Below are 25,165 nucleotides of genomic sequence, written 5' to 3'. Positions count from 1 at the left end.
GTTCAAAGCACTTTAACCCTGAAGTTAAAAAGAACTAACCCTGAAGTGAATCAGGAAGAACAGGTGGTATCTGAGCACAGATGAAGATTCCCAAGTCCACCTCTTCAGATAACAAACATAAATGCAATCAGATATCAATAGTAGTAAATTAGAAGTTAACTGCATCCAGTTATGAAATAAGAACTGACTTAACAGATATAAATTGCCTTATAAAAGATAACTGTATAGTACACGTCACTTATATATGCATTATATATGCATATACATACAGTATACACACATGTGCATGTGAACACGTTCCCAAAATGCAGTAAGAATACTGTCACATTTCAGTCTTCTTTCCTGTGCCTCAACTTACCTCATGAACTCGACTGACAAACTGGAAGTTTTATGTTGCAGTGACAAATACCATTTACCATGTGTGATGCCACTCTTCTACTCTCCTCTCTAAACTTGTGAGCAATGATGTTGTCAGTTTAAAACAAAGTTGCTGCAAAGTGAACTTAACAAATCAGATACTTACTTATCAAAGCTATCACTATATTTTATGAAGCTCTCCAATTTTTCCTTGGCATATTCTACCACATCTGAATGAAGCTCTATTCCGTGATTTATCCCAAAAGGTCCTGTAAATAAAAACAGCAGTTTCTTTAATCACAGCTCAATCACATAGAATATTGTACTTTTGCCTGTAAAAGTACTAACATCACATAAACACTGAAGTCTTCAAACACACTAGGCAAACATATTTTGGTATCTACATTATGGATGGTTAAGAGGAAACAAAGCAAGGTAAAACATCATTTGCAGAAGTCTTGTTCCTGTTTTACTCTGATAACACTTCCACCCAGAACATGGCAACTGGCTACATTACGTTAATTCACCACAATACCACTACAACTACAGCATTGATTGATTCTGAGGTAAGTAGATAGTTCAACAGGTATACTTCCAACTTGTAAAAACATGTACATCCTGTTGACAGTCATATCTAATTAAATTTATCAACCACCATGTTAAGAGAAACATTCCTCTTCTGCTATCTTACATGGTGTTTATTCAATGGTTCCTTGCAAAATAATAGCCTACCACATTCCCAAACAGCATAGGTGCAGTTCTGTAACATGAAACAGCATGCTTTCTTCTATTAAAATTCCCATTCCTTGAGTCACATAACTTAAAGCAAAAAAAATGCATTGATGTATCCTGTCCTAAAATTACTCATACTCCTTAATCAATTTTGGAAGAAGAAGAAAAAAAAAAAAAAAAAAGAACTAAGGAACTGTAAACACTCTGACAGTTTTGAGTTAAATCTTCGAATACAACATACTGTCCTGTTGCAGTATATCATAATACCCGTAAATTGAACAGAAATAAGAGTAGATTCTATTATTTCATCAGTACTTTTGCAGATGCCAAGGAGTCACTCATTTTAAAAAACAGAAACCAACTTTTCTGTTACTTTCCAGAGTGAACTGATCACACAGAAAAGAAGGCTGAAAGACTTGATCCAGGTTTATAAATACCTGATGTTTTTGGGCCACAGTGGTGAGGCTGGTCTCTTTTCAGTAGTGCGTGGGGATAGGACTAGGGGTAATGGGATGAAACTTCAGCATAGGAAGTTCCGCACGAATGTGCGCAAGAACTTCTTTACAGTGAGGGTGACGGAGCACTGGAACAGGCTGCCCAGGGAGGTGGTGGAGTCTCCTTCTCTGGAGATATTCAAGACCCACCTGGACGCCTACCTGTGTGACGTGGTGTAGGGAGCCTGCTTTGGCAGGGGGGTTGGATTCAATGATCCCTAGAGGTCCCTTCCAACCTCTACAATACTGTGATTCTGTAACCTCTTTAGAACTTTTTCCCCACACATCATTATATTTACCAGTACAGTGTATACCACTTCCAAATCACTTGCTAATTTAATCTCATTTTGATACTGGCAGTATGGCAAAAACATACCCACAACATTGTCAAATTGGAAGATACCCAGCTACTGTCAAAGAACACATGGTTCCCTGTTACTATTCACACTGCATACTGAAACCTGTTTAAAAACAGGTGGGTTTTTAAATATACATACACAAGATCTGCTCCAAAAGTAACACCTCCCATTTTATTATGTTGACCCCCAGTGCCAGCAGCAGATATTAGTGATATGTCAGAGACTGAACCTTCCAACCAACACTGTTTTGTTGCTGCAAGACAGATGGCAGCAGAGGGGCAGTCGGACATGGAAGTGCATATGGAGCAAAGGTGCATCACTGAACTCCTTCATGTGGAACAAAAATGCACCCACTGGCATTCACTGATGCTTGCTGAATGTTTATGGAGACCAAACAGTGGATGTGACCACAGTGAGGTGGTGGGTGGTGACAGAAGGTCATCTGTTGGTGTAGATTTTGAGAGTACTGCATGCAAACTCCTCTTCATCACTGGCAAAAATGCATAGCTAACAGTGATGAACACACTGAAAAAAAACTGTTTTGCAGCTGAGAATTTGCTCTATCAAACAGCCTGATTGTGCTCTTTGTATCTGTTGTAGTTTCCATGGAAATGAAAAGGATTTATTACTTTCAGAGCAACATATGCATTTATCAGAAGCGTAATTCTGCTTCTACTCCTTTACTCTACGGTTTAAAATAAACACTAATATAAGAATTACTGTGCATAATTTGTGTTCTTATCAATGGGAACAGAAAATCAGAAAATGAAGCACTATGGAAACACAGGAAGCCTGCTTCTGAATGTAGCTGAAGAGCTACTGCTCCAGGCTTCTCAGCACTCCAAGGATGTTTCAGTACCTGAGCTAGAAATGTAGAACAGCTGTAGCTTAAGTGTGACCCTTAAGGGGCTGAGAGCCCATCTAATAACCAAAGAGAAGTCTTATCTTTTTTTTTTTTTTTTTTTTTTTTAAACCCCACATGTAATATTCTGAAAGACAAGAATTCTGCTTGATAGGGTTTAGCGAAAGAGCATTCAACAGGTAACCATAAGCCATTCAAAATAGGTCAAGTATATGAAAACACAAGTGCAGTATACATGATCCAGTTTCTTAGACATCACAGTTCAGGAAGAATACTGAAAGAACAAAGCTTCACACAGAGCAGAGAAATGAATGAACTATTACATGGTTACTCTTAGGCAGAGAGCTGAACTCAATAGTCCAACCTATTCTATTAAACAGAAACACTGTGAAATGCCAGTGGACAGAAGCATCTGTAGATAACAGCTTATCTACAGCTTGTAGATAACACAAAATACTGTTAAAACATATCTCAAAAATCCAGTTTTATGTGTATCATTATTATTACTTTAAAGAAGTGCAAGTTCTACAAGGCTTGTATAATCTTCTAAAAATATGCAGTAGCAATTTATTAAAATAAATATTTTCAAAGTTACCTAATATTAATCCCACCATTGTACTCAAATATCCGGTTCCACTACCCAGATTTAGAAAAGATAATCCAGGTTGAAGCTTCAGAGCTTCCATGACTTCAGAATAAATGCAAGGTGCTGACAAGTGTATATTTCCATGCTTCCAAGCCAAGTCTTTGTAAGCACTGTCCCTGTATCCTTCCAAATAATAATCGCCACGATCAATTGCTCTGAAGGCTTGCTCCACACTCTCAGTACGGATATACTGAGCTTCTTTCAAGTTATCAATTAAGTCATCATTGTCTTCTCCAGCACTCACAGCTCCTCCCATGCTGAATTTCTATGGTGATTCAATTAGTTTGCGAAATACATCAGGAGGAGAGTTTTCCCAAAAGCATTTAGTATGCAACAGATCCTTCGTTGTTCTTTCAAAAGCACATCACACAAATGAATCCTGAGGGGAAAAAAAAAAAAAAAAAAAAAATTATATAAATTTATATAACTTGAGTTTCTAGAGAATAAATCAACAGTCATTAGAGGGTGATGAAACATTGTTAGCATTGGATCATTTCAAGAAGAGCTATTATAGTCTGGACACAGTACTTGATCAAAAAAACATCTGCCCTTCAGATTCATGTCAACATAATCCAGCATTTTCCAGCTTAACTTTAATATTTCACTGTGTGTCTACATTAGCAAGCAGTACAGCAAGACAGTTTATATGGACTGCAAAAACACAGTATTAAGAGACTCTCACCCATTATTACACTTGTGGGGTCAACCATCTTTGGACTAGGTATGTACAAGTTTGGAGAACTAAATACCAAAGAGCAGATGAAGCATATGCAAACTTAGTCGAACTTTAAAGGAACTGAGCTAACACGTTCAGAAATCAACCATGCAGTGGAAGAAAAAGCCAGGCAGTTGGTAACAACCATGAGATGCATTTCAGATATTCACTTGGGAGCTGAATCAGAATACAAATGTAGAAAATTGCACTGTTCTGGATTTGGCAACTGTGAACCATCCTGAAATCCTCCCAGTGGATCTAAAGGAACTAAACAGATGCTATTTCTTTAAGCACCTAAAACCTTTTATTAGCTTGCTTAATTTTAAGTGACTGGAAATTTTTATGAATTCCGCATAGAACACTCACTTCAAAGTAATTCCTTCAGAATGGTATTTTATCTGCAGTTACAATACTAACCACTGAATTCTGAAATTCGAAATGTTAACATCTGGATTTGTTACATAAACACCAGTGAAATGGGAACTGAATATTAGAAAGAAAAACATGGTTTTAATCCACCAGTTCTAGATAAATAGTTTACCCCAAATGCACTAGTTACTAATACTACTTACAATGCCATCTCAACCAAAATAACAAGAAAAATATAAAGAATCTTAGTCCTTCTGTTAATTTACTTCCCTCCTTTCCTTCCCCTAGTTTTATTTGTTGAACAATACATCAAACATAATATACAACTCAAGTATGAACACAAGTTGTTTCTTCCTGTATTTGAGAGACTCTTCTCAAGAAGAAGAAAAATACTGTCTTTCAATATAAAAGGTAGACTCGTCTATTTCCAAAAGTATCATTCCAAAGGCATAATGACAAGTAGCACGTTAAAGAAAACATGTGAAGAGGAACATAAGCATATCAAGCAAGTAGAGGTATGAAATTATCTCCAGCCAGTTTTAGGAGGATTTGTGAAAGGTACTGGTCATAAACCTGTAATAAGGAAATAACAGCCTACTCTGACCCAAAGGGCTCACTGAAAACTCCCAGAGGGAAACAGTCTCCAGAGATGTTTCCTTCACAACTACCAGACCTGAAAAGAGGTCAGGGAAGAGTGGACCTCAGTTCCACCCCTTCCAGTACACAGGTGAATTGCACATACCTGTGCTCCCATAGGTAGCCATCCCTCTTAAACAGGTGCTCAGTCACTAGTTCAGGCCATGACCTAGCAGTTCCCTTATTATAAGCAACCATTACACCTTCCTTGCTTCACTTCAGCATGCTACAAATATGGTACAGGATATATACTTGTTTGACAAGTCTGGGTAGACTGTCCTGGCTGAGTCTTCTCCCAGCTTCTCCCTAACAGGACAGTGTGAACAACAGGGAAGATCTTGTCTCTTTATAAGCACTGCTCAACAACAAAAAAAACCAGTATCATCAACCCACAAAGCAGCACCAAATGAGCTACCATGAAGAACATTAACTTTATCCCAGCCAAAAATGACATAAATAGTTCTAGTCACCATTAATTTTAACAACAGCTCTTGCCATCCTTCCATTCTACAAGATTCTTGATTGCCTTGAAAGATGCAGTTAGAAAGATTTTTAACTAAAAAGCAAAAACTTGATCATTATGTTTAAAGATTAACACAGTTGCTAAAGTTAGGAAACATCACTTCAGGCCCTACCTGCTGAATGCATTCACTACCTCACGCCAGCAGATGGAGAACTTCACCAACTCTGTATTCCACTGATGAGTAAGCAAAACAAAACCGCGCTGAAGAAAAAAAAGTCCTTCCTCTCAAAGTAAAGCTTTATAGTTTCTATGAGATATTTTCTGTTTCACGTGACATTAGCAAACATTTTCTGTGGTAATTTTTAAGACAGTCACTATAGTAAAGCAAAATTAATTTATTAATATTGCAAGTCTTCTCATGAAAAATGAATTATTGTGCAGTAGAGAAATACTTTAAGGCATAAGCACTTCCAATACTTGTTCATATGCTTTTATAAGCTTTTGCCTTATGAAAGTAAAATTACTTGCTACCAACAGAGACAAGAGACATGCAGAGTCACGTATTTTCTTTTCTTTTGAATACAGAAAAGAAACCATCCCACACAAGTTATTTTGGTAGAGGCTGGAGGGGAAAAAAAAAAGGCAAGTTAGTCCAAGTGCTGTCCTTTTGACAGCTGACCCAGGATCAAAACAAGCACAGTAGAACATGCCCTGGTAAAAACATTCTACGTACCTTCACTCCGCAAAGCATATAGAAAGCATTCTATGGAGCTTACAGATACTTAAACTGCAACACCTGCCAAGGCAGAGCATAACTAGCATTCTAATTATTATTTTAAATAGAGATACAGAAATCACAAAAGAGAAAGCTGCCTAAAATTAACTAAATGCACTTTTAGCCTTAGAAAACCCTGGAATACAACATCCAAAGGAAGCTGGAGTTTAAGAAATAGAATGTCAGTGAAGTTTTAAGAAATTCATTCACTGATTAAACCAACTAAAAATTTGTTTTTCACTCTACATTATTTACATTTCTTTTATTTATTTATATTTTTACAAGTTTACCTTAGCATTTCTCATATCCACAATAAAAATGAAAGGGCAACAGCTTTCAGCTTCTATAAAAGGCCATACAACTCATCACAATACCTCTGACTTGCATCTAACTTGCCTGTAATCAATTTTACTGGAATTCCTCATCTTAAGTATTTGCTAGTTTGGTTGGTTGTTTTGGGTTTTTTTGTTCATGTTTTCTGGAGGCAAGGGCTGGCACAGTAAGTGAATCAATGTTCTTGGACTGTGTGAATATCAGAAATGTTGGCGAGTTTATTTTAGCCGTAACTTGAGTGTATTTTAATTGTTTTACATGCCACACACTCTTATCTGAGAAGTCAGTAACTGGATACAAGCTTTGTCAAGTTTCATGTGCCAACTCTTAATCAAATTTTGAACACAGAATCATAGAATTACCCAGGTTGGAAAAGACCTTGAAGATCATGAAGTCCAACCACAGCCTAACAACCCTCTGCTAAATGATATCTCTGAGTACCACATCCAAACACCTCTTAAACACCTCAGAAGCTTTACAAATATATTTACATTTAAGTTAATTCCTCAGGTCAGCAAGGTCCACACACTTGTCTTAGACTGAATACCAACTAGCAAAGTTATTTAATTACTTTGATAGACAAAATCTTGCCTTTTCCAGATCCATACAATATCAAACGTATAGCATTCTGTAATATTGACATGTCCTTTAGCCCATGTTGACTGTTATCTGGCTTCAAAGGAAGAAAACCAAAACAAAGTATACTAAATGTTACCTGTATTTTCAAGTCTGCTCCTCAGAACTAATGCATTCTGAGAAAATGCTACTGTCATTAACATATCAACTCCAAAATTCCCTCATTACGCTGAATTTGGACTGCAATGCATTCCTGGCAGTTCAAAGGGGACATTCCAAGTTTCCTGGTGAGCATTCCCTCTTCTGGGGGAACAGCACACAGAAGAGGTAAAAACAAGCCACAAAACTACTAATAAAATTAGATGCAGGAACCTGCTGTTAAGTTTCCTGAAAAGTGTTTCCCCTGCAAGACATGACACAAGGGACTGAAAAAAAAAGAAATCTAGTCCATTTTACAGTTTGTTTCCTCATGGCAGAAGTTAGCAACCTTAATCTCATCAGCAGATGCTTAAAATTTGCTGGGCAACCAACCAAGTATTAAATCTGCTTCAGCTAGAGTCAGTTATAGTAGTGAACAAAACTGATAGTGAAATGTGATCATATTTTGCCTGTTCTTGTGCTCTCCAATGATTCTACAAGCAAAGGATTCCATTTTTCATTTACCTTACTCTGTTCTACCAAGTATTGTAAAAGTGCCATAAGCAAGGACAATTTAACTCCATACCACAGAGGAATTACAACATTGCTTTCCTTCATCATGCAAAGACCGAAGGAGAACAGAATATGAACTGTGTGCTAGAAGCAGCTCTAATAGAGGACTAAAAAAAAGAAGAACAGAATTGATAGCCTGATACAAAGCCTGAAGTCTTCATATACAGTTTTAGAATTTCCATACTCACATCTTCTTGTTAAAACGCAATTAGAAGCAAAGTCTAGATGTTCTGGGAAGAATAACTGCTACTTGAAGTACCCTCTTCCACAGCTATTGTTTTCTCACTTCAAGTAGGTTAGAAAGGAAGAAAATGATTGTTTTTAGGGTATGGTAGCATATCATTGGTGACTTAAGGGAAACTATTTAGAAACACCATTAATAATTTTGTCATCTAGTAGACTCATCTCACTCAAGAGTATTCCCTCCTAATCTGTCCATGTAGCTAATTTCAGTAAGTTTAAGTTCAACAGAAACAAATACAAAAACAAGTATGGTCAGTCCTCCAATTAACACACCACTCACAGCATACTTCAAGGTTCTTCATAGTACAGCAATGGAAAAAGGAACAGACCACAGGATTAAAGCTAAGCCAAATGAATGTAAACAGCTATGACTACTGACTTAACCTGAATTGCATTGACCTACTTGGGCAGAAAACATTTGTCAAGTCTGATGTAAGCTTAAACTCTGATCCTGCTGATCAGGCCTTCAACAGATGTTTATACAAGATTCCAGGTGTGCCCTTACTTTCACTTTCTTCCTCCTTCTCCAGTAACCTGAAAAAAAGTGCAGTACTGTTTATGGTATTTGGAGCATTCAGAAGATGCGCCGAGGCTCATGGCTCCATGAATGTATGAGCAGCGATAAACACCATCAGTGCAGATTTCACGGTAAAGTTACTTCCACCTTCAGAGTTACACAAGGTGCTATAATTTCTGGACCATCTTTGCCACACATTCAGCGGATTTCTTTCCTTTTTTCTCCCGCTCTTGACTTTCATAATTTCTTCTCAGCTCCTGCAAACTATTTTTTTTTAAATTAAAATAACAAAAACAAACAAACAAAAAACTTGAATTTTGTTGATTTTCTATCTAGAAATTTCTCTCCTTCCTTTGGGCTGGGACACTTCTTTTTTCAATGCTTTCTTCTAAACTGGCTTCGTACCTCACCTGAAGTTTGATCTACCCTCTTCAAACAATGACAAGATTGAACGAGCATTTTCTACACCACAAGTTCTATATGCCAGGCCTATTTTCAAATTTGCTGATTAAGACTTGAAAATTCATTCCTCCGTATAGCAAAGCAAAATCCAAATATTTCCTGAGTGGAACTTTGAATCTGCAGTTGACCATCATAATCCAACTCAGTCCCCTTTACTGCTCAAAATCTAGATGACAAAAAAGAACCCTCCTCATGCTTCAGAATTGTCTTCTTAAAACAGTTTCCCAACTGTGACACCACAAACTTGCTCTGAATGCCTACTTCAAAAGAAATGAATTCAGCATTTCCACCTGAGAAATTCAACAACATAGTCTGTAGTACCAGAATCCCTGAGTGCAGGCTAGTTCCTGAAATTTGAAGGTGTAGTTCTATACCTGAAGAATCCTAAAGTAGCTCTATATTTCCTCAGAGAGGCAGCCCTCAACTGTGCTCTCTATTTCAGGCTATGCTTATGACAGTTGACACTACAGTTAGAGACCTTGCTCCCATTTACACATCCTAGAACATCCTCCAAGCCCCTAGATGACCTTTCTTAACTATATCCCACAGAAAGACAGGAAAGCTGTCTCACTTCCCTAGTGATGGACTAGAACAGCACAACACGCTTTTCCACAATATATGGATAAGTAGCACATCATCAAAACAAATTTGCCACCCTGACACTTACCATTAGCGAAGTCATACAGTATCAGTCATACATCAGTTGTTACAGTCATACAATAATCTAATGAAACATGGAGAAGTTAAGTGCATACGTTAATGAGGGAATGTTAGCTATGGCTTGATCCTGCTGTTTGCATGATGCTGCATAAAGTGATCTCATCTCTGTGGAGCATAAAATGTCCCAGTGACCTGTCAAAGTCCCACCGGAGTATCTCAAACAAAATGATGTCAGCTTAACTCAATGCCCCCAGTGTAATACAGAAAAGCCCCGATCCTTCCATCAAGCAACCCCGCAACAACTCACTCATAGTGCAACCTCTTTGAAAGAGATCCTGAGAAGGATGCCTACAGCTCTGCCTGCTACCAGGTTACAACTATTTTAAGTCTGTCAAGTAAAAACTGGAAGACTGCTGCTTTGTCATACAAACATACTCCAGAAGATCTGACAGACTCACAGAAGCAGCAGGTACTGGATAATGTTGTCTTCTTCACCAGCAAGACTAAATCATGAGGGGACTTCAGAAGACATATATGCATTCTTAGTGTATATAGATGCCTGACAACATCCTTGAGTTTGTATTCATGCACCTGTTTTTTTGTTTTGTTGCTTTTCTTTCCCCAGAAGAAAAACTGACATATTTATAGAAATTGGCAAGATACAGGCTGCAAAACTCATCACCACAATAAACAGCTCTGCTCAACAATATTTAACAGAGAATACTCCTTGCAAACAGGTTTATAAAAGCTGAAACAGTCCAACATTAAATGTTTTCATAGCAAGTGTTTCTCTTCATGAAAGGAAACTCCTCATTTAGTTTGTGGTGATGACCAGAAGGTAGCAAACTAGACACCGCAAAGTAAAATGATACTCCTTCTCTGCTGTAAAGCAGTCAACTAGAGAGAGAGAGAGAGGAGTATACATCTTTTAAAATAAATTACAAAGTAGGTTTCAAACACAAACTGAAACAGTCTCCTAAACTAACACAAATGCAGTTTCTGCAGCTACAGTCTTAAGTGGATCAAGTCACAGTTCACGTAATTTTCAGTAGGATAAATGTAGCTTATGACAGAAAATTCACTACTTAGCAGCTAGTGCTAAAGTTCAAAAGCATATTGTGCATAAACATTTCCAGTTGTTTAAATAACTCACTTCCAGCAGCAACAGAACAACACAGGCCTGTTGCCTTTAGCAAAAGAAAACAGAAATGAGGTCAAGAGTAAAAATAGAAGATGGTTACATTCCTGACACTTGAAACCTCATCTCAAAGCTACGTATTTACAGCACTCTCAAAAAAATGAAATAAAAATCAGCAACTGAACTCGAAGCATACTACAAAACATTTGTATTTTGTGGTCTTTAGACATCATTCCAAATGCATCACAATAGCACGCAATAACAACACCATAAACAATTCAGTACCATACTATCAAAATGTCTACTTCCACAGCTTAAGAACATCAAGTTTTATTTACTATGTACTCCTCCATAAGACTTTGCATAAAGAATTTCAAGCCTTGATCCTGTTTATTCTTAAAATGGTCCAGTACAACACAACAGTATATTTTAAGAAGCTACTTTACTGCTTGGGCCTGGAATCTTGGCCTACTCTTGTATCCTGACTTTCATCATCAGTATTTCATTGCTGCCAGCTTCCAGAAGCACCACATTGGATCCACCCATTTTCTGAAATAGAACTAGTTTGCATGCATTCTGATTCACATGTCAATAGCAATTACATAAAGTCTCAACCTTGACCATAACAAATCCATGTTGTTGTTTTTTTTTAAGATGCCTAATGCCTACTTTATATAGAGATCAACTACCCCTATGTGGTTCTTATTAAATCACTCATTTACTGCAATGTTCAAGATCACAGAATCACAGAATGACTCGGGTTGGAAGGGACCTCAAGGATCATGTAGTTCCAACTCCCCTTCCTGGCAGGGCCACCAAACATACACATTTACTACATCAGGTTGCCCAGGGCCCCGTCCAACCTGGTCTTGAACACCTCCAAGGACGGGGCATCCACAACCTCCCTGGGCAGCCTGTTCCAGGGCCTAACCACTCTCCTAGTGAAGAACTTCCCCCTAACATCCAACCTAAATCTTCCCTCTTTTAACTTAAAACCATTTCCCCGTGTCCTGCTATTGTCAGCCCTTTCGAAGAGTTTACTCCCCTCCTGGGAGTAAGTTCCCTTCCCAAGGTATTGAATGGCTGCAATGAGGTCACCCCGCAACCTTCGCTTCTCTAGGCTGAAAGATCTATAAATAAAAGTATGAACTAAATGTACATTAAAAACCTACCCAAAAAAAGTCCCAATGCAAATGCAAGAGCTATCCAGGAAGACAAAACAAAACAGAGCTCCTTATTTTACACACTGAATTTAGAGCACTGGTACCATCAATGAAGTCCATTAGAAAAACCGCTCCACAAAGTTTCATAAAATTGTTCTAGTATTCTCCCTGTTCCCATTTAAAGCACAAAGCCACGAACAAGAACAAAAACACACTGGGAGCTGAAGTATGATTTCTGTAACAATGTAACTTCAATTCACCCCTATATGGCAGGGTTGCCACTTCTACCCAGCCATCGCTGGGTCACTCCAGAGCACCTTAAAGACAGATAGGTGGTACTGCTTACGGGGCCTCACATTTATTGAGGAAGACAGGGGAATAGTATGTGGGGATTGCACCACACCTGTTATGGAATGTTTAGGGGAGGAACAAGAAGGATTAAGGGGCTTGGGGAGGAACCAGCATGGGAATACAGAGAGCTAAGGTGACAGAACGGACAAGTCACGTGTGAACAGGTTGCTGGCTGGTGCATCTACCTTTACTCCCCCAGTCACCACTATCTGTCGTTTCTTCACTTTTTTCCCCTCTTTATTCTGTGTACAGGGCTCTATTCTGCACACACAGAAGTCTCAACAGGAACAACTGGGGCCCATGTGGTAGCAGGTCATAGGAAACCGTGTCCCTGGTGCCAGCAAAGGAGGGGGTGAGTACTTGCAGGTCAGGTCACGAGGAGCACCAAAATGGACTGGCCCACAGGCACATTAGGACCATGGGTAGAGGTCAGTGTCTGAGCAAGGTAACTGGAGGAGTCAGTTGCTGGAGGGAATGATCTGAGCCCAGTGCTGGAGAACCTGGGGTGTCACGGGTAGGCAGCTGCTGATAGGTATGTGCATACAAAGAGACAACTTGAGAATAAGCAGACCCAATGGCCCATTAAAGACAGAACAGGTGTCTGACCCCAGTAACTGAGAGAACCACACTGTACAAATACATCCATTTCCCACTAGCATTCAGCTTAACCATCCAGAAACAGCAACAGGTAGAGCAGTTGGTGCTGCCTGTACTTGCACTAGAGCTGTGTTTTCTGCCAGTGTTAACGTGTATGTGCAACTACATATTCATGTACCCATGAAGGGGCTGCCTTCTGAGAATACACACTTAGTCTCACTCATGGCCCTCACTAGGCCATGAGTTAAATTAAGGCTGAAGTGACAGACATATCCAGTCCTTAACTTATCCAGGCTGGATTCTGAATCTTTAATTGCAAATAATGCCTGAAAGCTTCTTGTTTAAAGGTGGTAATTCAAATACAATTCTTACATTCACGTATGTAATCTGCCCATGTCTACTTACTTGAATTTTCTCGAAATGATGGCGTCACTAGCAGACAAATTAAACCCCAAACTGTTTTGGTAATAAAAGATGCCTTGTCCCCTTTAACATCCCAAGTTGTGTAAGTCTAGAAGAAACTGATTTCTGTTCTTCCAAAGGCAACTGACAAGGGAGAATCAGACAATGGGAATCATTTTACAACTTATTTGTTGTACTGTTGTTTTGTATACCCTCTTATACTACTGTTTTAATCCACATAGTCTAAGATATTGACAAGCTTCCACAGCAAAGACCACAAAAATAAAAGTTCACAGAAATCTGAACTACTAAGAATTCAAACTTGACCGAGCTGACAGTGACCCAAACTGCAAATAAAGCTCATCAAGTAGTCAGTACTTTTGAAACATTCTACAAATAATTACCTGTCCTTCACAAATATTCTGACCCACTTGTGATCTCTCAACAATTTCAGGCACACCTGATTTTCACGGCTTTTAAACATTATAATCATCGAACAAAATCCCCCACAATCCTGGAGAACCAACACATGTAAGCATATTTTAAACATGAAAATATTTATGCATTATAGTTTTATTTTGTCTCCAGATAGGAAGAGGAGGCTCAGGGGAGACCTTATAGCTCTCTATAGCTTCCTGAAGGGAGGTTGTAGTGAGCTGGGGGTTGGCCTCTTCTCTTGTGTAATCAGCGATAGAACTAGAGGGAATGGTTTTAAGCTGCGTCAGGGGAGATTCAGGCTGGACATTAGGAAGTATTACTTCTCGGAAAGGGTAGTCAGGCACTGGAATGCACTGCCCAGGGAGGTGGTGGAGTCACCGACCATGGGAGTGTTCAAGAAACGTCTGGATGTTGTGTTGATGAATATGATTTAGCCGGGAAGTATTGGTAATGGTTGGACTAGATGATCTTCTAGGTCTTTTCCAACCTTGATAATACTGTGACTGTGATACTGTGAATGAAGTACTATTGAAAACATGGCTGCAAAGTTAGAACTCAACTACAGAACTACCAGCAGTTGAATTCTGAAGGGCTTGGGACTTTTACTTTTTGACTCAGTGACCATTACAAGGTACTTATACAAACATTCTGCAAGATAAGAAAGTTCAGAACCATTTATCGTTGTTTGATGTAGCAGCTACACACATCTGGGACATGTTCACCCCCTGTCCTACCCTAATTGTTACAGACAAAAGTACCTGACAGAAGTGTAGTTTACAGATATAACACAAGAGGTTGCTACAGTCACATAATCTGCCTTAGTTACATCATGAACAAGCCCAGTTTATCAAAGTCGAATCCTACATCGACTTTCCTGAGAACTCAGCTACTCCAGTACACATCTTAGAATGTCAGAAAACTAGGCTGTAATGAGTCTTAGTTACAATTAACGGAGGTAAATAAGAGATTTAAAGCCTATGGGATTTGTAATGCTGCAAACCATCAGCTCTACAGAAATTATTAAAAAAAGAGACTAGGTAAATGGCCTGCCTCCACCTTCCCGTTTCACTGATCTGACTGCAATCACACCAAATTTAGAGTCTGTAGAAGAACACAGCAATGCTTAAAAAAACAGACAGTAAGTGACTACACTGAATGAAAACAGAACCACATTTCATTCTCAAAAGGGTAAAGAGGACGACAGTTTTGAAAATAAACAGCAGGGTCACATGCTGCAGCACAAGAGCCAGCAAATCCCACCTGCCAGAATCCAATATCAACAACAAGAGCAAACAAGAAAACTATGAGCCCCAAGATTTTCCAAAATAAATCAATTCCTTCTGATACTGATAGCAATAATCATAACATTCCTGACTAATCAAAGGTATTAGCACTGCAAGAATATTAGTCTTTTGCTTTGCTGCTCTCATTAGTGGATTAAGGAGTTCACTCTTTCAGCAACTTACATTTCCATACATTTCAGCCATACCTACAATTAAAAAGTTGTGTTGAAAATATCATTACCAAGACTCCAACACCCCGCATCCAAATATTTGTCAAGAAAACCCTGTGGTAATTCCTGAATATCTGCTGAAAATATTAGTACAGAAATAGCACAAATTCCCAGAGTAGTAACCACTTCTCATTTTCTCCTAACCACAATTCTAATTCTTTCAATGTTAAAACAACTGTTTATAGGAACCAAACTTTACATTTGAAGCAGGGACACCACAGACATGTCAGTCTCTGTATGTAACTTACCCACTACTCCCACTATTTCCAATGATTTCAACATTTTACATATAGAAAAGATATATTGATGTGCTTAACTCATGTTGGAGAAGCAGCTTTTGTGGGTTTTTTTAAATAAAAAAAACTATGAATAAATAATGAAGAGATCATCTGTGAGACATTCTCTTTGAAATTTAGATCCCTTTCACTTCTGAAGACAGAAGTTGATGTTAAGTGCTACTTGTTCTGCTTTCAGATTTGTACTAATACACATATTTGCAATAGTAACAGTCATTCAAATGCATGAATTCCGTATCTACTGTACTACTGCATACCATCTCTCATTACAGCTTAAGCTGCTATTATACATATAAAAACCCTGATTCAACTGTTCCTCTCACCTCTAAAGCTATTAATAGTTATAGACAATTGCTGAAAAAGCTTCCCAATGACAGTCAGATGGCACCTGCTGGAACATTACCTGCAATCACTAAGTTGTTGTTGCTCATCCTGAACATCATTTTCGCAATTACTTAATTCACTGTTAGAAATATGCACCTATCATTAAAGACAATAATAAGCCAGTTGCTAAAAAAAAAAATACGAGGAACAAAAAAAATCCTTAATCACGTGATTAAAAAGCAATTCCATTTAGAAACTACACAAATAAAAGTTTTCGCAATACCAACAAACCGTTGATGCTTGAGATGTGATTTAGGTGCTTGAACACAGACCTCTAGAGTAATTCCAGATGCTCCTCCTAACTATGGGCTACTTGGTCTATGATACTGCCAACAGTCACTGTTAAGTAATAATGGACACTTCTCCCCTATGATTCCTGCCCTTGCTGTGTGATTTAAGACCCCTAAGAAGAAATCCAATGGCATACATATGCAACATGTACCCTTCAAAAGGAACATGGCAGTTGGGCCTGGAAAAAGAATCAGGTATGTGTACTCTAAAGTGTCATAGGCCAAAGGCTTGGCAAGAAAAGAGACCTAAATAAAGAACCCAGAGGAACTCCAGGTTCTATGAACAGGACTAAATACAGTCATTACACTGCCCTACAACTGGTTGGTTGTGTGTTTGTATTCATTAAAATATGTAAAAACAATCTTCAGTAAAGCACGCCTAACATTAAGGCCATCTGGATTTATCCTCTTATTACTTTCTCTTCCCCCTCCCCTTACCCCCTTATTACTTTTTGGAATTTCATAAAAATGTAGGCCTTCAGTAGACACTGCCATACCTAAAAGCTCCGTGCTGACTACTCAAGTAATGATACTGAACAGCTATTTAAAGCTGCTAAAGGGTAAGCATCTTTCCATATCTGCAACATGAAACTACTTTCATTACAAGCTTTCAGGCATTCCATTTTGCTAACAAACCACTCGCTCTCTAAAACCAAGTTCAGCTCTAAAATAATAATTCCATTTGTCAATCCAGAAACACTGCAAATCTAATTAAGCATTTGGTTTGCAGCATTACACTAAGCAAATACTATCTTTAGAAAGCTTGGGGCACAGTGCAATACTTAAGAAACTATAACCTTCAATATTTAAAGTCACTTAAACAACATTCCAAATACCTCAGAATTCCTGCAACTCATACAACACAATGTTCTCCATTTTGAACTAGAGTTTAACATCCTCTCTTCACTAAATACTACACAAAACAAAGATGAACTCCAATATCAGCTTTCATTAAGTGTATTTCTAAGTAGTGGGCTCCAAGCTCTTTCTCTGCCCCAAGGCAGCCCTCTAACTGGAGCAGCTTATTCCCATTCATGGCCACCTCCCCTACCCAGAACTCCCCCATCCGAGAACACACCAGAACGTGCAGAGTTACCATGGTGACTTCTTGATGTCACCTCTGAACTATTCTAGGGCTGCAGGGTGTTGGTGTTTTGCTTTCATTTTTATAAACTGCCTTATGATTACTTCTAAAATACTGCCTCCCTCCACACAGTGATGGGTGATTTCTATTTTCATGTATCAATTTAAAGGCCTGATAACAGTCCTTGATAAATCACCCATCTATTGCAGCTGGATTATGGTGGTTAATCCAGACAAAGGTACCTTCACTTTCAGGCCACTTTTTCTTGTTACTTTCAACACTTCCAACAGGCTTCTCACCAGAATTGATATACAACTTGCTGTTCAGATTATTATGAATCCAAAACACAGTTGTTGGGATTTCAGGCTCCTTGTGACAACATCACATCACTGCCAACTTTGCAGTAGCAAGCTTAACTCTGAAACCAATTGGCATGATGTACCAGGAGGCCAAAAGGGAAAGAAAACTAACACTACTGTTCTGAACAGAAGCCAGCTAATTGTTCAATCCCTGGCAGGGGGTAAGATGTTTAACATCCTGAACTGCTAGAAATCATCCTTTCTTCAAGGCTCAGGAAGTCCAGCCCAATTTTCTTAATTACAGTAACAGCAACTGCTTTAACACCTCACATTCAGCAGGCCTGAAGCCTCTACATAACATACTGAACACACAAATAAGCCCAAAAAGAATTGGAGCACAGTAGGTATTTCAAGATGATTTAATGTAATTGTATCTGTATTATTTTGCATGAACTACTTCACTGCCTAGAACTCCACAGAAGAGCAGGGAAGAAATGGGATCACACTTCTACAAAGCAGACACATTAGAGTTCTCCTTCAGAAAAACCCATATATTGCCTAGAAAAGATGAGGTACACTGATCTACTTAGGAGGCTCCTGACTCTACTGGAAGACTTCTAGGGTGCCTTTAAGCAGGACACACATCTAACTGTTCGTCTGCAAAACAAGATGGCAAGCATTCTTCCCACCTCTGAATTTACACTTAAAGTAGGTAAAATAAAGTAGACAATAATCAATTGTGCTTGTATCTAAAACTACCAAGTGTAGTAGATTTCAAGCCACTTTTCCTACAGAGATAATTAATGATTAACTAGAGAACTGTTTACAAGTCCTGTTCTTCTGTTTCACAGTGTAAAACAGTACATCTGTGAAGTTCCTACTGACAATGAGAACAACATAGGAAATAACAGTTATACATAAGGATGTTCCTCTTCCAAAACCAACTGTATTCTCAGTTGTTCCTCAGCATGCACTGAATATTCCCATCAATTTCAGAATTACTTTCTATGTGTTTGTTTTGGGGGAGTCTTAAAACCACCAGCATAAATGTGTTTCTATGCAGCCTTCCGGAAAGTTGTCCATGTTGAATTTTGAGTGCCACTGCAAGGGAAATAAAATGCATTACTAATCATGTTTTGCAATAGGAACTTGAAATTTGGTCCTTTTATTGTTATTCTTTGAAGTTTGTCTAAAAGAGTTACTACAAGCAACATGCCCTTTAGTGACTTTCACCTCCATCAAAGCCTGTGATAAGCTTACCTTCAGGCTTCAGAATCACAGAATGACCCGGGTTGGAAGGGACCTCAAGCATCATGTAGTTCCAACCCCCCTGCCTGGCAGGGCCACCAAACATACGCCTTCACTAGATCAGGTTGCCCAGGGCCCCATCCAACCTGGCCTCGAACATCTCCAGGGATGGGGCATCCACAACCTCCCTGGGCAGCCTGTTCCAAGGCCTAACCACTCTCCTAGTGAAGAACTTCCCCCTAACATCCAACCTAAATTCACTTTAATTCAATGCTATAGCTCCCCAAATTTATAAAAACACAACCAGATGGCTGCTCTGGCGCAGCCCAGCAGAAGCATGGAGAACTACAATGCATGTTTGGTAGTGAGGTTCTATTATTAGACTCTTTGGAGGCAGAAGCCTCTACAAAAAGAGCAGCTGCAGCTTGGGGTAGTCATCAACAAGGAAGCATTAGACTAAGGAATAAGAATGACCAATTTGGCAAGATCAGGGCTATAAAAATGGCAAGGCAACTAATAAAATTCAGTATTTCAAAGTTATAATGGACTGTTCAAATATCTAGAGCAAGTCACAATAACAACAGAAGTTTGAGGATGGATGAAAAAATCTACATAAAAAAGCAATTAAGAGAACGAAAGATTAAGAGTTTGCTGTGAAGACCTGATACGATACAGGGAAGAAGAGAGACAACCTGCACAAATCCAGAGATAACATTTGTTTGTTCTGAGTGCAAGTTCAGTATTATCCACTTCTGCAATTTCATTACATTCTCCTCACTGCAGAGCTCCCAACAACATCTAATTGTTTCTCCTTGCATTTCTGAGGCAAGCCCACTGTTGTCAAACACATCTGGCTATACGCCCATCTGAAGCTCTCATAGCTTTCTGAACGCGGTCAAGTAACTTATGTTCCTACCATATTAGAAGAACGTTACATGATCTTTATTCACCCAAAGTCAGTTAAGACACTGATAGATCTTTGACTCATTTGTCCACCTACACACCCAAAACACTTCTCAAACTTCTCCAACAAATGAGGCAGGAGTTCTGCTGAAAACAGCTCAATTTATACAAGCTTGACTCATTCCAGAGATGGTCTGCTTAGTACCCAGAATAAAGTATGGGGGGGGGAAGGGCAAGCACCACTTACTGTCATTGCTTTGCAAGAATAATGAATTACAGTTACAAAGGTACTCTCCCAAAACACTCTTGTTATCTATTAACTTTTAGCATAGATTTTTACACCTTGGAAAGCGTTTTATGACATAAAGCACAAAAAGCGGTACCTTCAATAATCTGTTTGAGTGCTCACTGCCCTAATCTGAGCATCTTCTCTGCACGCCTGAAAAGTTTACTGCTCATTACCAGAAGCAGCCTTACTTCCTTGCTTAAATGTGCAGCTTAGTTGTGCTTAACCGGTCAAATGGAAAGAACACCCACTAAGGACAGCAGTTATGCAGGTACTGAGTACTGCTGGGACACAAGCACATTAAATACAGCACAGCAGATCCACCTCTTCTCTCACTTAGACTGCCCAAAAACGTTTTCCTCCCTCAGGATGAATCCCGTTCACCACTGGAAGCATTTCATTTCGTTGTGGATGCCCCGTCCTTGGAGGTGTTCAAGACCAGGTTGGACGGGGCCCTGGGCAACCTGATCTAGTAAAAGTGTATGTTTGGTGGCCCTGCCAGGCAGGGGGGATGGAACTACATGATCCCTGAGGTCCTTTACAACCCGGATCATTCTGTGATTCCGTTTTTCCCCCACTCCTTCTAAAGTCTGGGCCGCACAACGCAGGCCTCGGCTACTAACTGCGTATCAGATAGACGTCAAGATCCCTTCCTCCACTTTCCCTGCACGGCCGCGCCGTGGCATAGGACGGTGGGACGAGGGGGAGGAGGCAAACCCGGCGGCAGGGGGACGTGTCCCGAGCCGCCTCCCCCGTGCAAACAGCATTGAAAGGGGGTGGCCGCCCGGCATCAACTCCCGCTCCTCCCCCCGCCCGACCGGAGCGAGAGATGTAAACAGAGCCGGGAGCTGCCCCGGCGGGGATCGGCCCCATTACCTTTGCTCTCGGTCGCAGCACCGAGCGCTGCCCGCCGGAGCTCACGGGGCGAAAGGCGGCGTTGCTGCGCGTGATACGCTTTATTTATGTAAACAACGCGTTTCTCCCCTCCACCGCCACAGCACCGCCCCTTCGGAGGGAGGGAGCGACCTCCCCTCGCCCGTGCGGCCGCTCTCGAAGGGACTCAAGGCGCCGGGCCGCGTTTTCCTCCTTCTAAAACGCCTCTGCTCCAGGCGCAACGCCCACAGCTCGCCGAGTAAAGTGCTCCGAGGCTCGGGAGGAAAACAAAAAGTCACCTCCCGTCCTCTCCGCGTTTCCTTCAAGTCACAAATGAGGAAAAGCAAAAGGAAAACACACAGCGGGGAGGAGCCAGAGCGCGGGGACAACGCTCCTCTCAGCCCCGCACCGCACAAACAAGGGGAGGCAGCGGGGCGGGGAGGGGGAATAGCGTTAATAGCGTTAATAGCGTTCTCCCAACCGTCACAGGCGGCAGCGAACCCCGGGCCCGTCCGGGCCGCACGAAAACAACACCCCCCCCTGCCCCCCCCCCCGGCCCAACCCCCCGCGCCTGCGTGCCAACGGACAATGGGAGCCGCAGTCGCGGACGGGGGGGGCTGCGTTGCTCCCCCACCCCAAACCGTCCCAGCTCCGCCATAGCGACCCCGCAGGACGGCCACCAGGAGCCCCCTGCCGCTGCTGCTGCCGCCTCCTCCTCCTCCTGTCGAGCGCGGGGCACTCACCCGGTGTGCGGCAGACACAACGCTCGGAACAGAAGGGAGGTGGAGAAGAGCTCCAGTCGCGACAGCGCACGGAAAGAAGCGAGGCCGGCAGGCCACGCAGCGCAGGGCTCGGCCGGCTGCGGCCGCTGTTTGTGTTGGTGTAAGGAGCCGCAAGGGGAGGAGGGGCCCCAACAGCTGAGAGGATGTAAACACAAGGTCACGTGACGCCACCGTCGCACCGCCGCGCCGGCTTTAAAGGGGGGAGAGGGGGAAAGCAGCAGCGCTTCGCTCTCTGATTGGTCACACTCTACGCGTCCGAAAGCCAATGGAAGAAGGGTGTTTAACTGCTGTCGTCATCGGTCGCTAGGGGATGTGGAATACCGTAGGGCCCGATGGCCTTTTCACAGAATCACAGACTTATCAAGGTTGGAAAAGACCTAGAAGATCATCTAGTCCAACCATTACCAGTACTTCCCGGCTAAATCATATTCCTCAGCACCACATCCAAGCGTTTCTTGAACACTCCCATGGTCGGTGACTCCACCACCTCCCTGGGCAGTGCATTCCAATGCCTGACTACTCTTCCCAAAAACTAATACTTCCTAATGTCCAGCCTGAATCTCCCCTGGCGCAGCTTAAAACCATTCCCTCTAGTTCTATCACTGATTACACGAGAGAAGAGGCCAACCCCCAGCTCACTACAACCCCTTTTCAGGAAGTTATAGAGAGCAATAAGGTCTCCCCTGAGCCTCCTCTTCTCCAGGCTGAACATTCCGAGCTCCCTCAGCCGCTCCTCGTAAGTCCTGTGCTCCAGACCCCTCACCAGCTTCATAGACGTTACAATTAAAGTAGCAACTTTGGTAACTTAGTGACATTTAAAACACTTTAATCTGGAGTGGTTTAAGCATTACAGAATGCATCCGGCAGGCATAAGAATTTGAGTTTTAGCCAAAGTTTGAATGCTGGTGGAACAGGATTTCTAAGTGAAAGCCCCGAGAAATGAATTACATAAAAACGTAGCTGGTAAGCAGCCCGGAATGAATGTCACTTGATGGGGGGGGAGGGAGACAGGAATGCTGATGCCTGCAGCATACAGTGGCTGTAGATAGCAGCAGTTTAAGGTGGAGGTAATTGGACACATATACCAGGGAGAGTTTCTGCTAAGACTGAGAAATAATTGTGCCTTTTTTTTCAGTTGGACTGAGGGATTCGAATAGCCATGTTGTTACTGCTGTAACTGATGGGCTCTTGCATGAGAAAGATGGGAGAAGAAAGAGACAAATTACATTTTTGCATTGAAATATGACTTGCCTATTGTGCATGAAGAGTTCCTGCTCTTCATTCCTCCTTCCATCATCTTCTTGTGTATAACCAATATCTTACTTGTCAGACAAAGTGCACTTAATCAGTATTCACTCAGGACTGAAGTTATGCCCATATTTTGTTCATTTGTTTTTAAATAAATTTTCTAATAACCTTTTTTCTTGTAAATTATCATGGCATAAACTCATATTGTTTTCTTTCTATATACAGTGAGCATAAACATTGGATTAGGAAGGTCATTCTGCCCTCTCAAAGCTCAAGGAAAGATTCTGTATTCAAGCCTAACAGAATATTCTACTCAAGCATGAATGATTCTACTAACTCCTGTCACCCATCTTCAAAACAGAAGTGAGGCACTTATTTTCTGTAGCAGTGTATAACTTGAATCTGGATGGAAACTGAATTTAAATTTGGAATGTGCATTAACTGGACATCCTTTCTTTTCATTTGAATGTAAGTTAAAATTCTTAAAAACATATGTCAGCTTAAATAATATATGACAGGCCATGTCAAAGTTCTTTCTAAATTAACTGAGTTCAAAGCCCATGTAAAGCACTTCTTAATTTAAGAACATCCTTTATTAAAAAATTGGGTTGTTTAAGCTAATGTGCCCCTCAAACTTCTATAATCATTGCAAGTGGATTGAGCTGGGTTTTTGTTTGTTTGTTTGTTTGTTGTTTTTACTTTTTTGTGCAAATTCAAGCATTGCTTATTCTTTCAGGATTTTATATTATGTTGGTTTTTTTTTTCTTATGATACAAATAAAATTTGAAGTAGGTGAACAACTCTAGTTTGTCTTTATTCAGTGCTGCTGGTGAAGGTTAAAGCATTTTTATGACAAGTAGAAATATATGTACTTTAGACTTCCATTTTTATAGATAAATTTGAAATTTGCCACTAGTAATCATTAAGGTTAAATACAGAAGTGTAACTGATACTACGCTGAAATGAAAATCAGATATACATGGCAATTGATAGTGGAAACTATTCCAAATAAAGATTGCCACGTGTATTGAGTAATTAGGTATACTGAAACCTGCATTTTCACAGGGAAAAAAGTTTCTCTTCTACATGCTGGCCTTCATAAAAATGACAATAGCTTAAAAATATAATGGTACAAATAGCATCCCTTGAATGTAGTCCTCTTGGCATGAAAGTAATAAATAATATGTAGTTTAGAATGCTTTTATTTTTGTGCATATTGCAGGTCATAAAACTCATTTATATATCATTGCATTTAATATGGCTCACCTTGAGTCAGTTTCAACTTTGTGATCCATGGGTCTGAATAATAGTTTTTAAATACTTTCATACAGGCCTTATGAGGAGCGGCTGAGGGAGCTGGGATTGTTCAGCCTGGAGAAGAGGAGGCTCAGGGGAGACATTATTGCTCTCTATAACTTCTGAAGAGAGGTTGTAGTGAGCTGGGGGTTGGCCTCTTCTCTCATGTAATCAGTGATAGAACTAAAGGGAATGGTTTTAAGCTATATTTCTGTTTAAAGTTTTGTCCCTGGGTACCCTCTATGTATTAAGATGAGCCAACTTGAGTGACATAATTTTATATTGATTCATATATTAACATGAACAAACAAACATTAAAAAATTGACAAAACTGAAAGTTATTTTTGAACAAGGGAAATATTAAGATTTTCTATTCCATCAGATATCTTCAGTTGCTAGTGGTCCAATTGAATGAAATAATTATGAAACATACAGCATTACCAACTCTTGGAAATCTAATGTTTTTGTTTCTTTTGTCTTTTATCTGATTGAAAACATCCATCATCTGCTATTATACCAGTGAAGCAGGAGAAAAAAAAAAAAAAAAAAAAAAGACTTTAAAGTGATGGCAGGACCACCCTTTTCACCTAAGGGTAGTTACAGTCTCTGTTCATTTTATTTTGCTGATGTAGTACAGACATTAAAAACAGAAAATGTTGCAGCT

The 25,165-nt window shown here is 40.2% G+C and overlaps 1 protein-coding gene across 5 annotated transcripts in view; it reads right to left on the bottom strand.

Annotated features, from left to right (window-relative positions):
* PCMTD1 (protein-L-isoaspartate (D-aspartate) O-methyltransferase domain containing 1) overlaps positions 1–22,069 on the bottom strand; it is a 40,691-nt gene extending 18,622 nt beyond the window's left edge. For 3 of the 5 annotated variants that reach the window (XM_015855560.2, XM_015855562.2, XM_085537387.1), the window contains exons 1-3: positions 21,919–22,069; positions 3,400–3,829; positions 524–626 (exon numbers count right to left, since the gene is read on the bottom strand). In XM_015855560.2, the coding sequence (XP_015711046.1) occupies positions 524–626; positions 3,400–3,706 (410 nt within the window). In that variant the 5' untranslated portion in view covers positions 3,707–3,829; positions 21,919–22,069. Of the gene's footprint in view, positions 1–523; positions 627–3,399; positions 3,830–21,178; positions 21,713–21,918 lie in introns of those variants that run through there. The other 2 variants (XM_085537385.1, XM_015855561.3) reach the window with 2 other exon arrangements.
* Positions 22,070–25,165: the final 3,096 nt, after the last annotated feature.

The sequence above is a fragment of the Coturnix japonica genome, chromosome 2 (assembly GCF_054131305.1).
Source record: "Coturnix japonica strain WE chromosome 2, WE-NBRP24, whole genome shotgun sequence".
Classification (NCBI taxonomy): domain Eukaryota; kingdom Metazoa; phylum Chordata; class Aves; order Galliformes; family Phasianidae; genus Coturnix; species Coturnix japonica.
The sequence above is the reverse complement of the archived record's forward strand: the minus strand, read 5'-3'. Positions and strand labels throughout refer to the sequence as shown.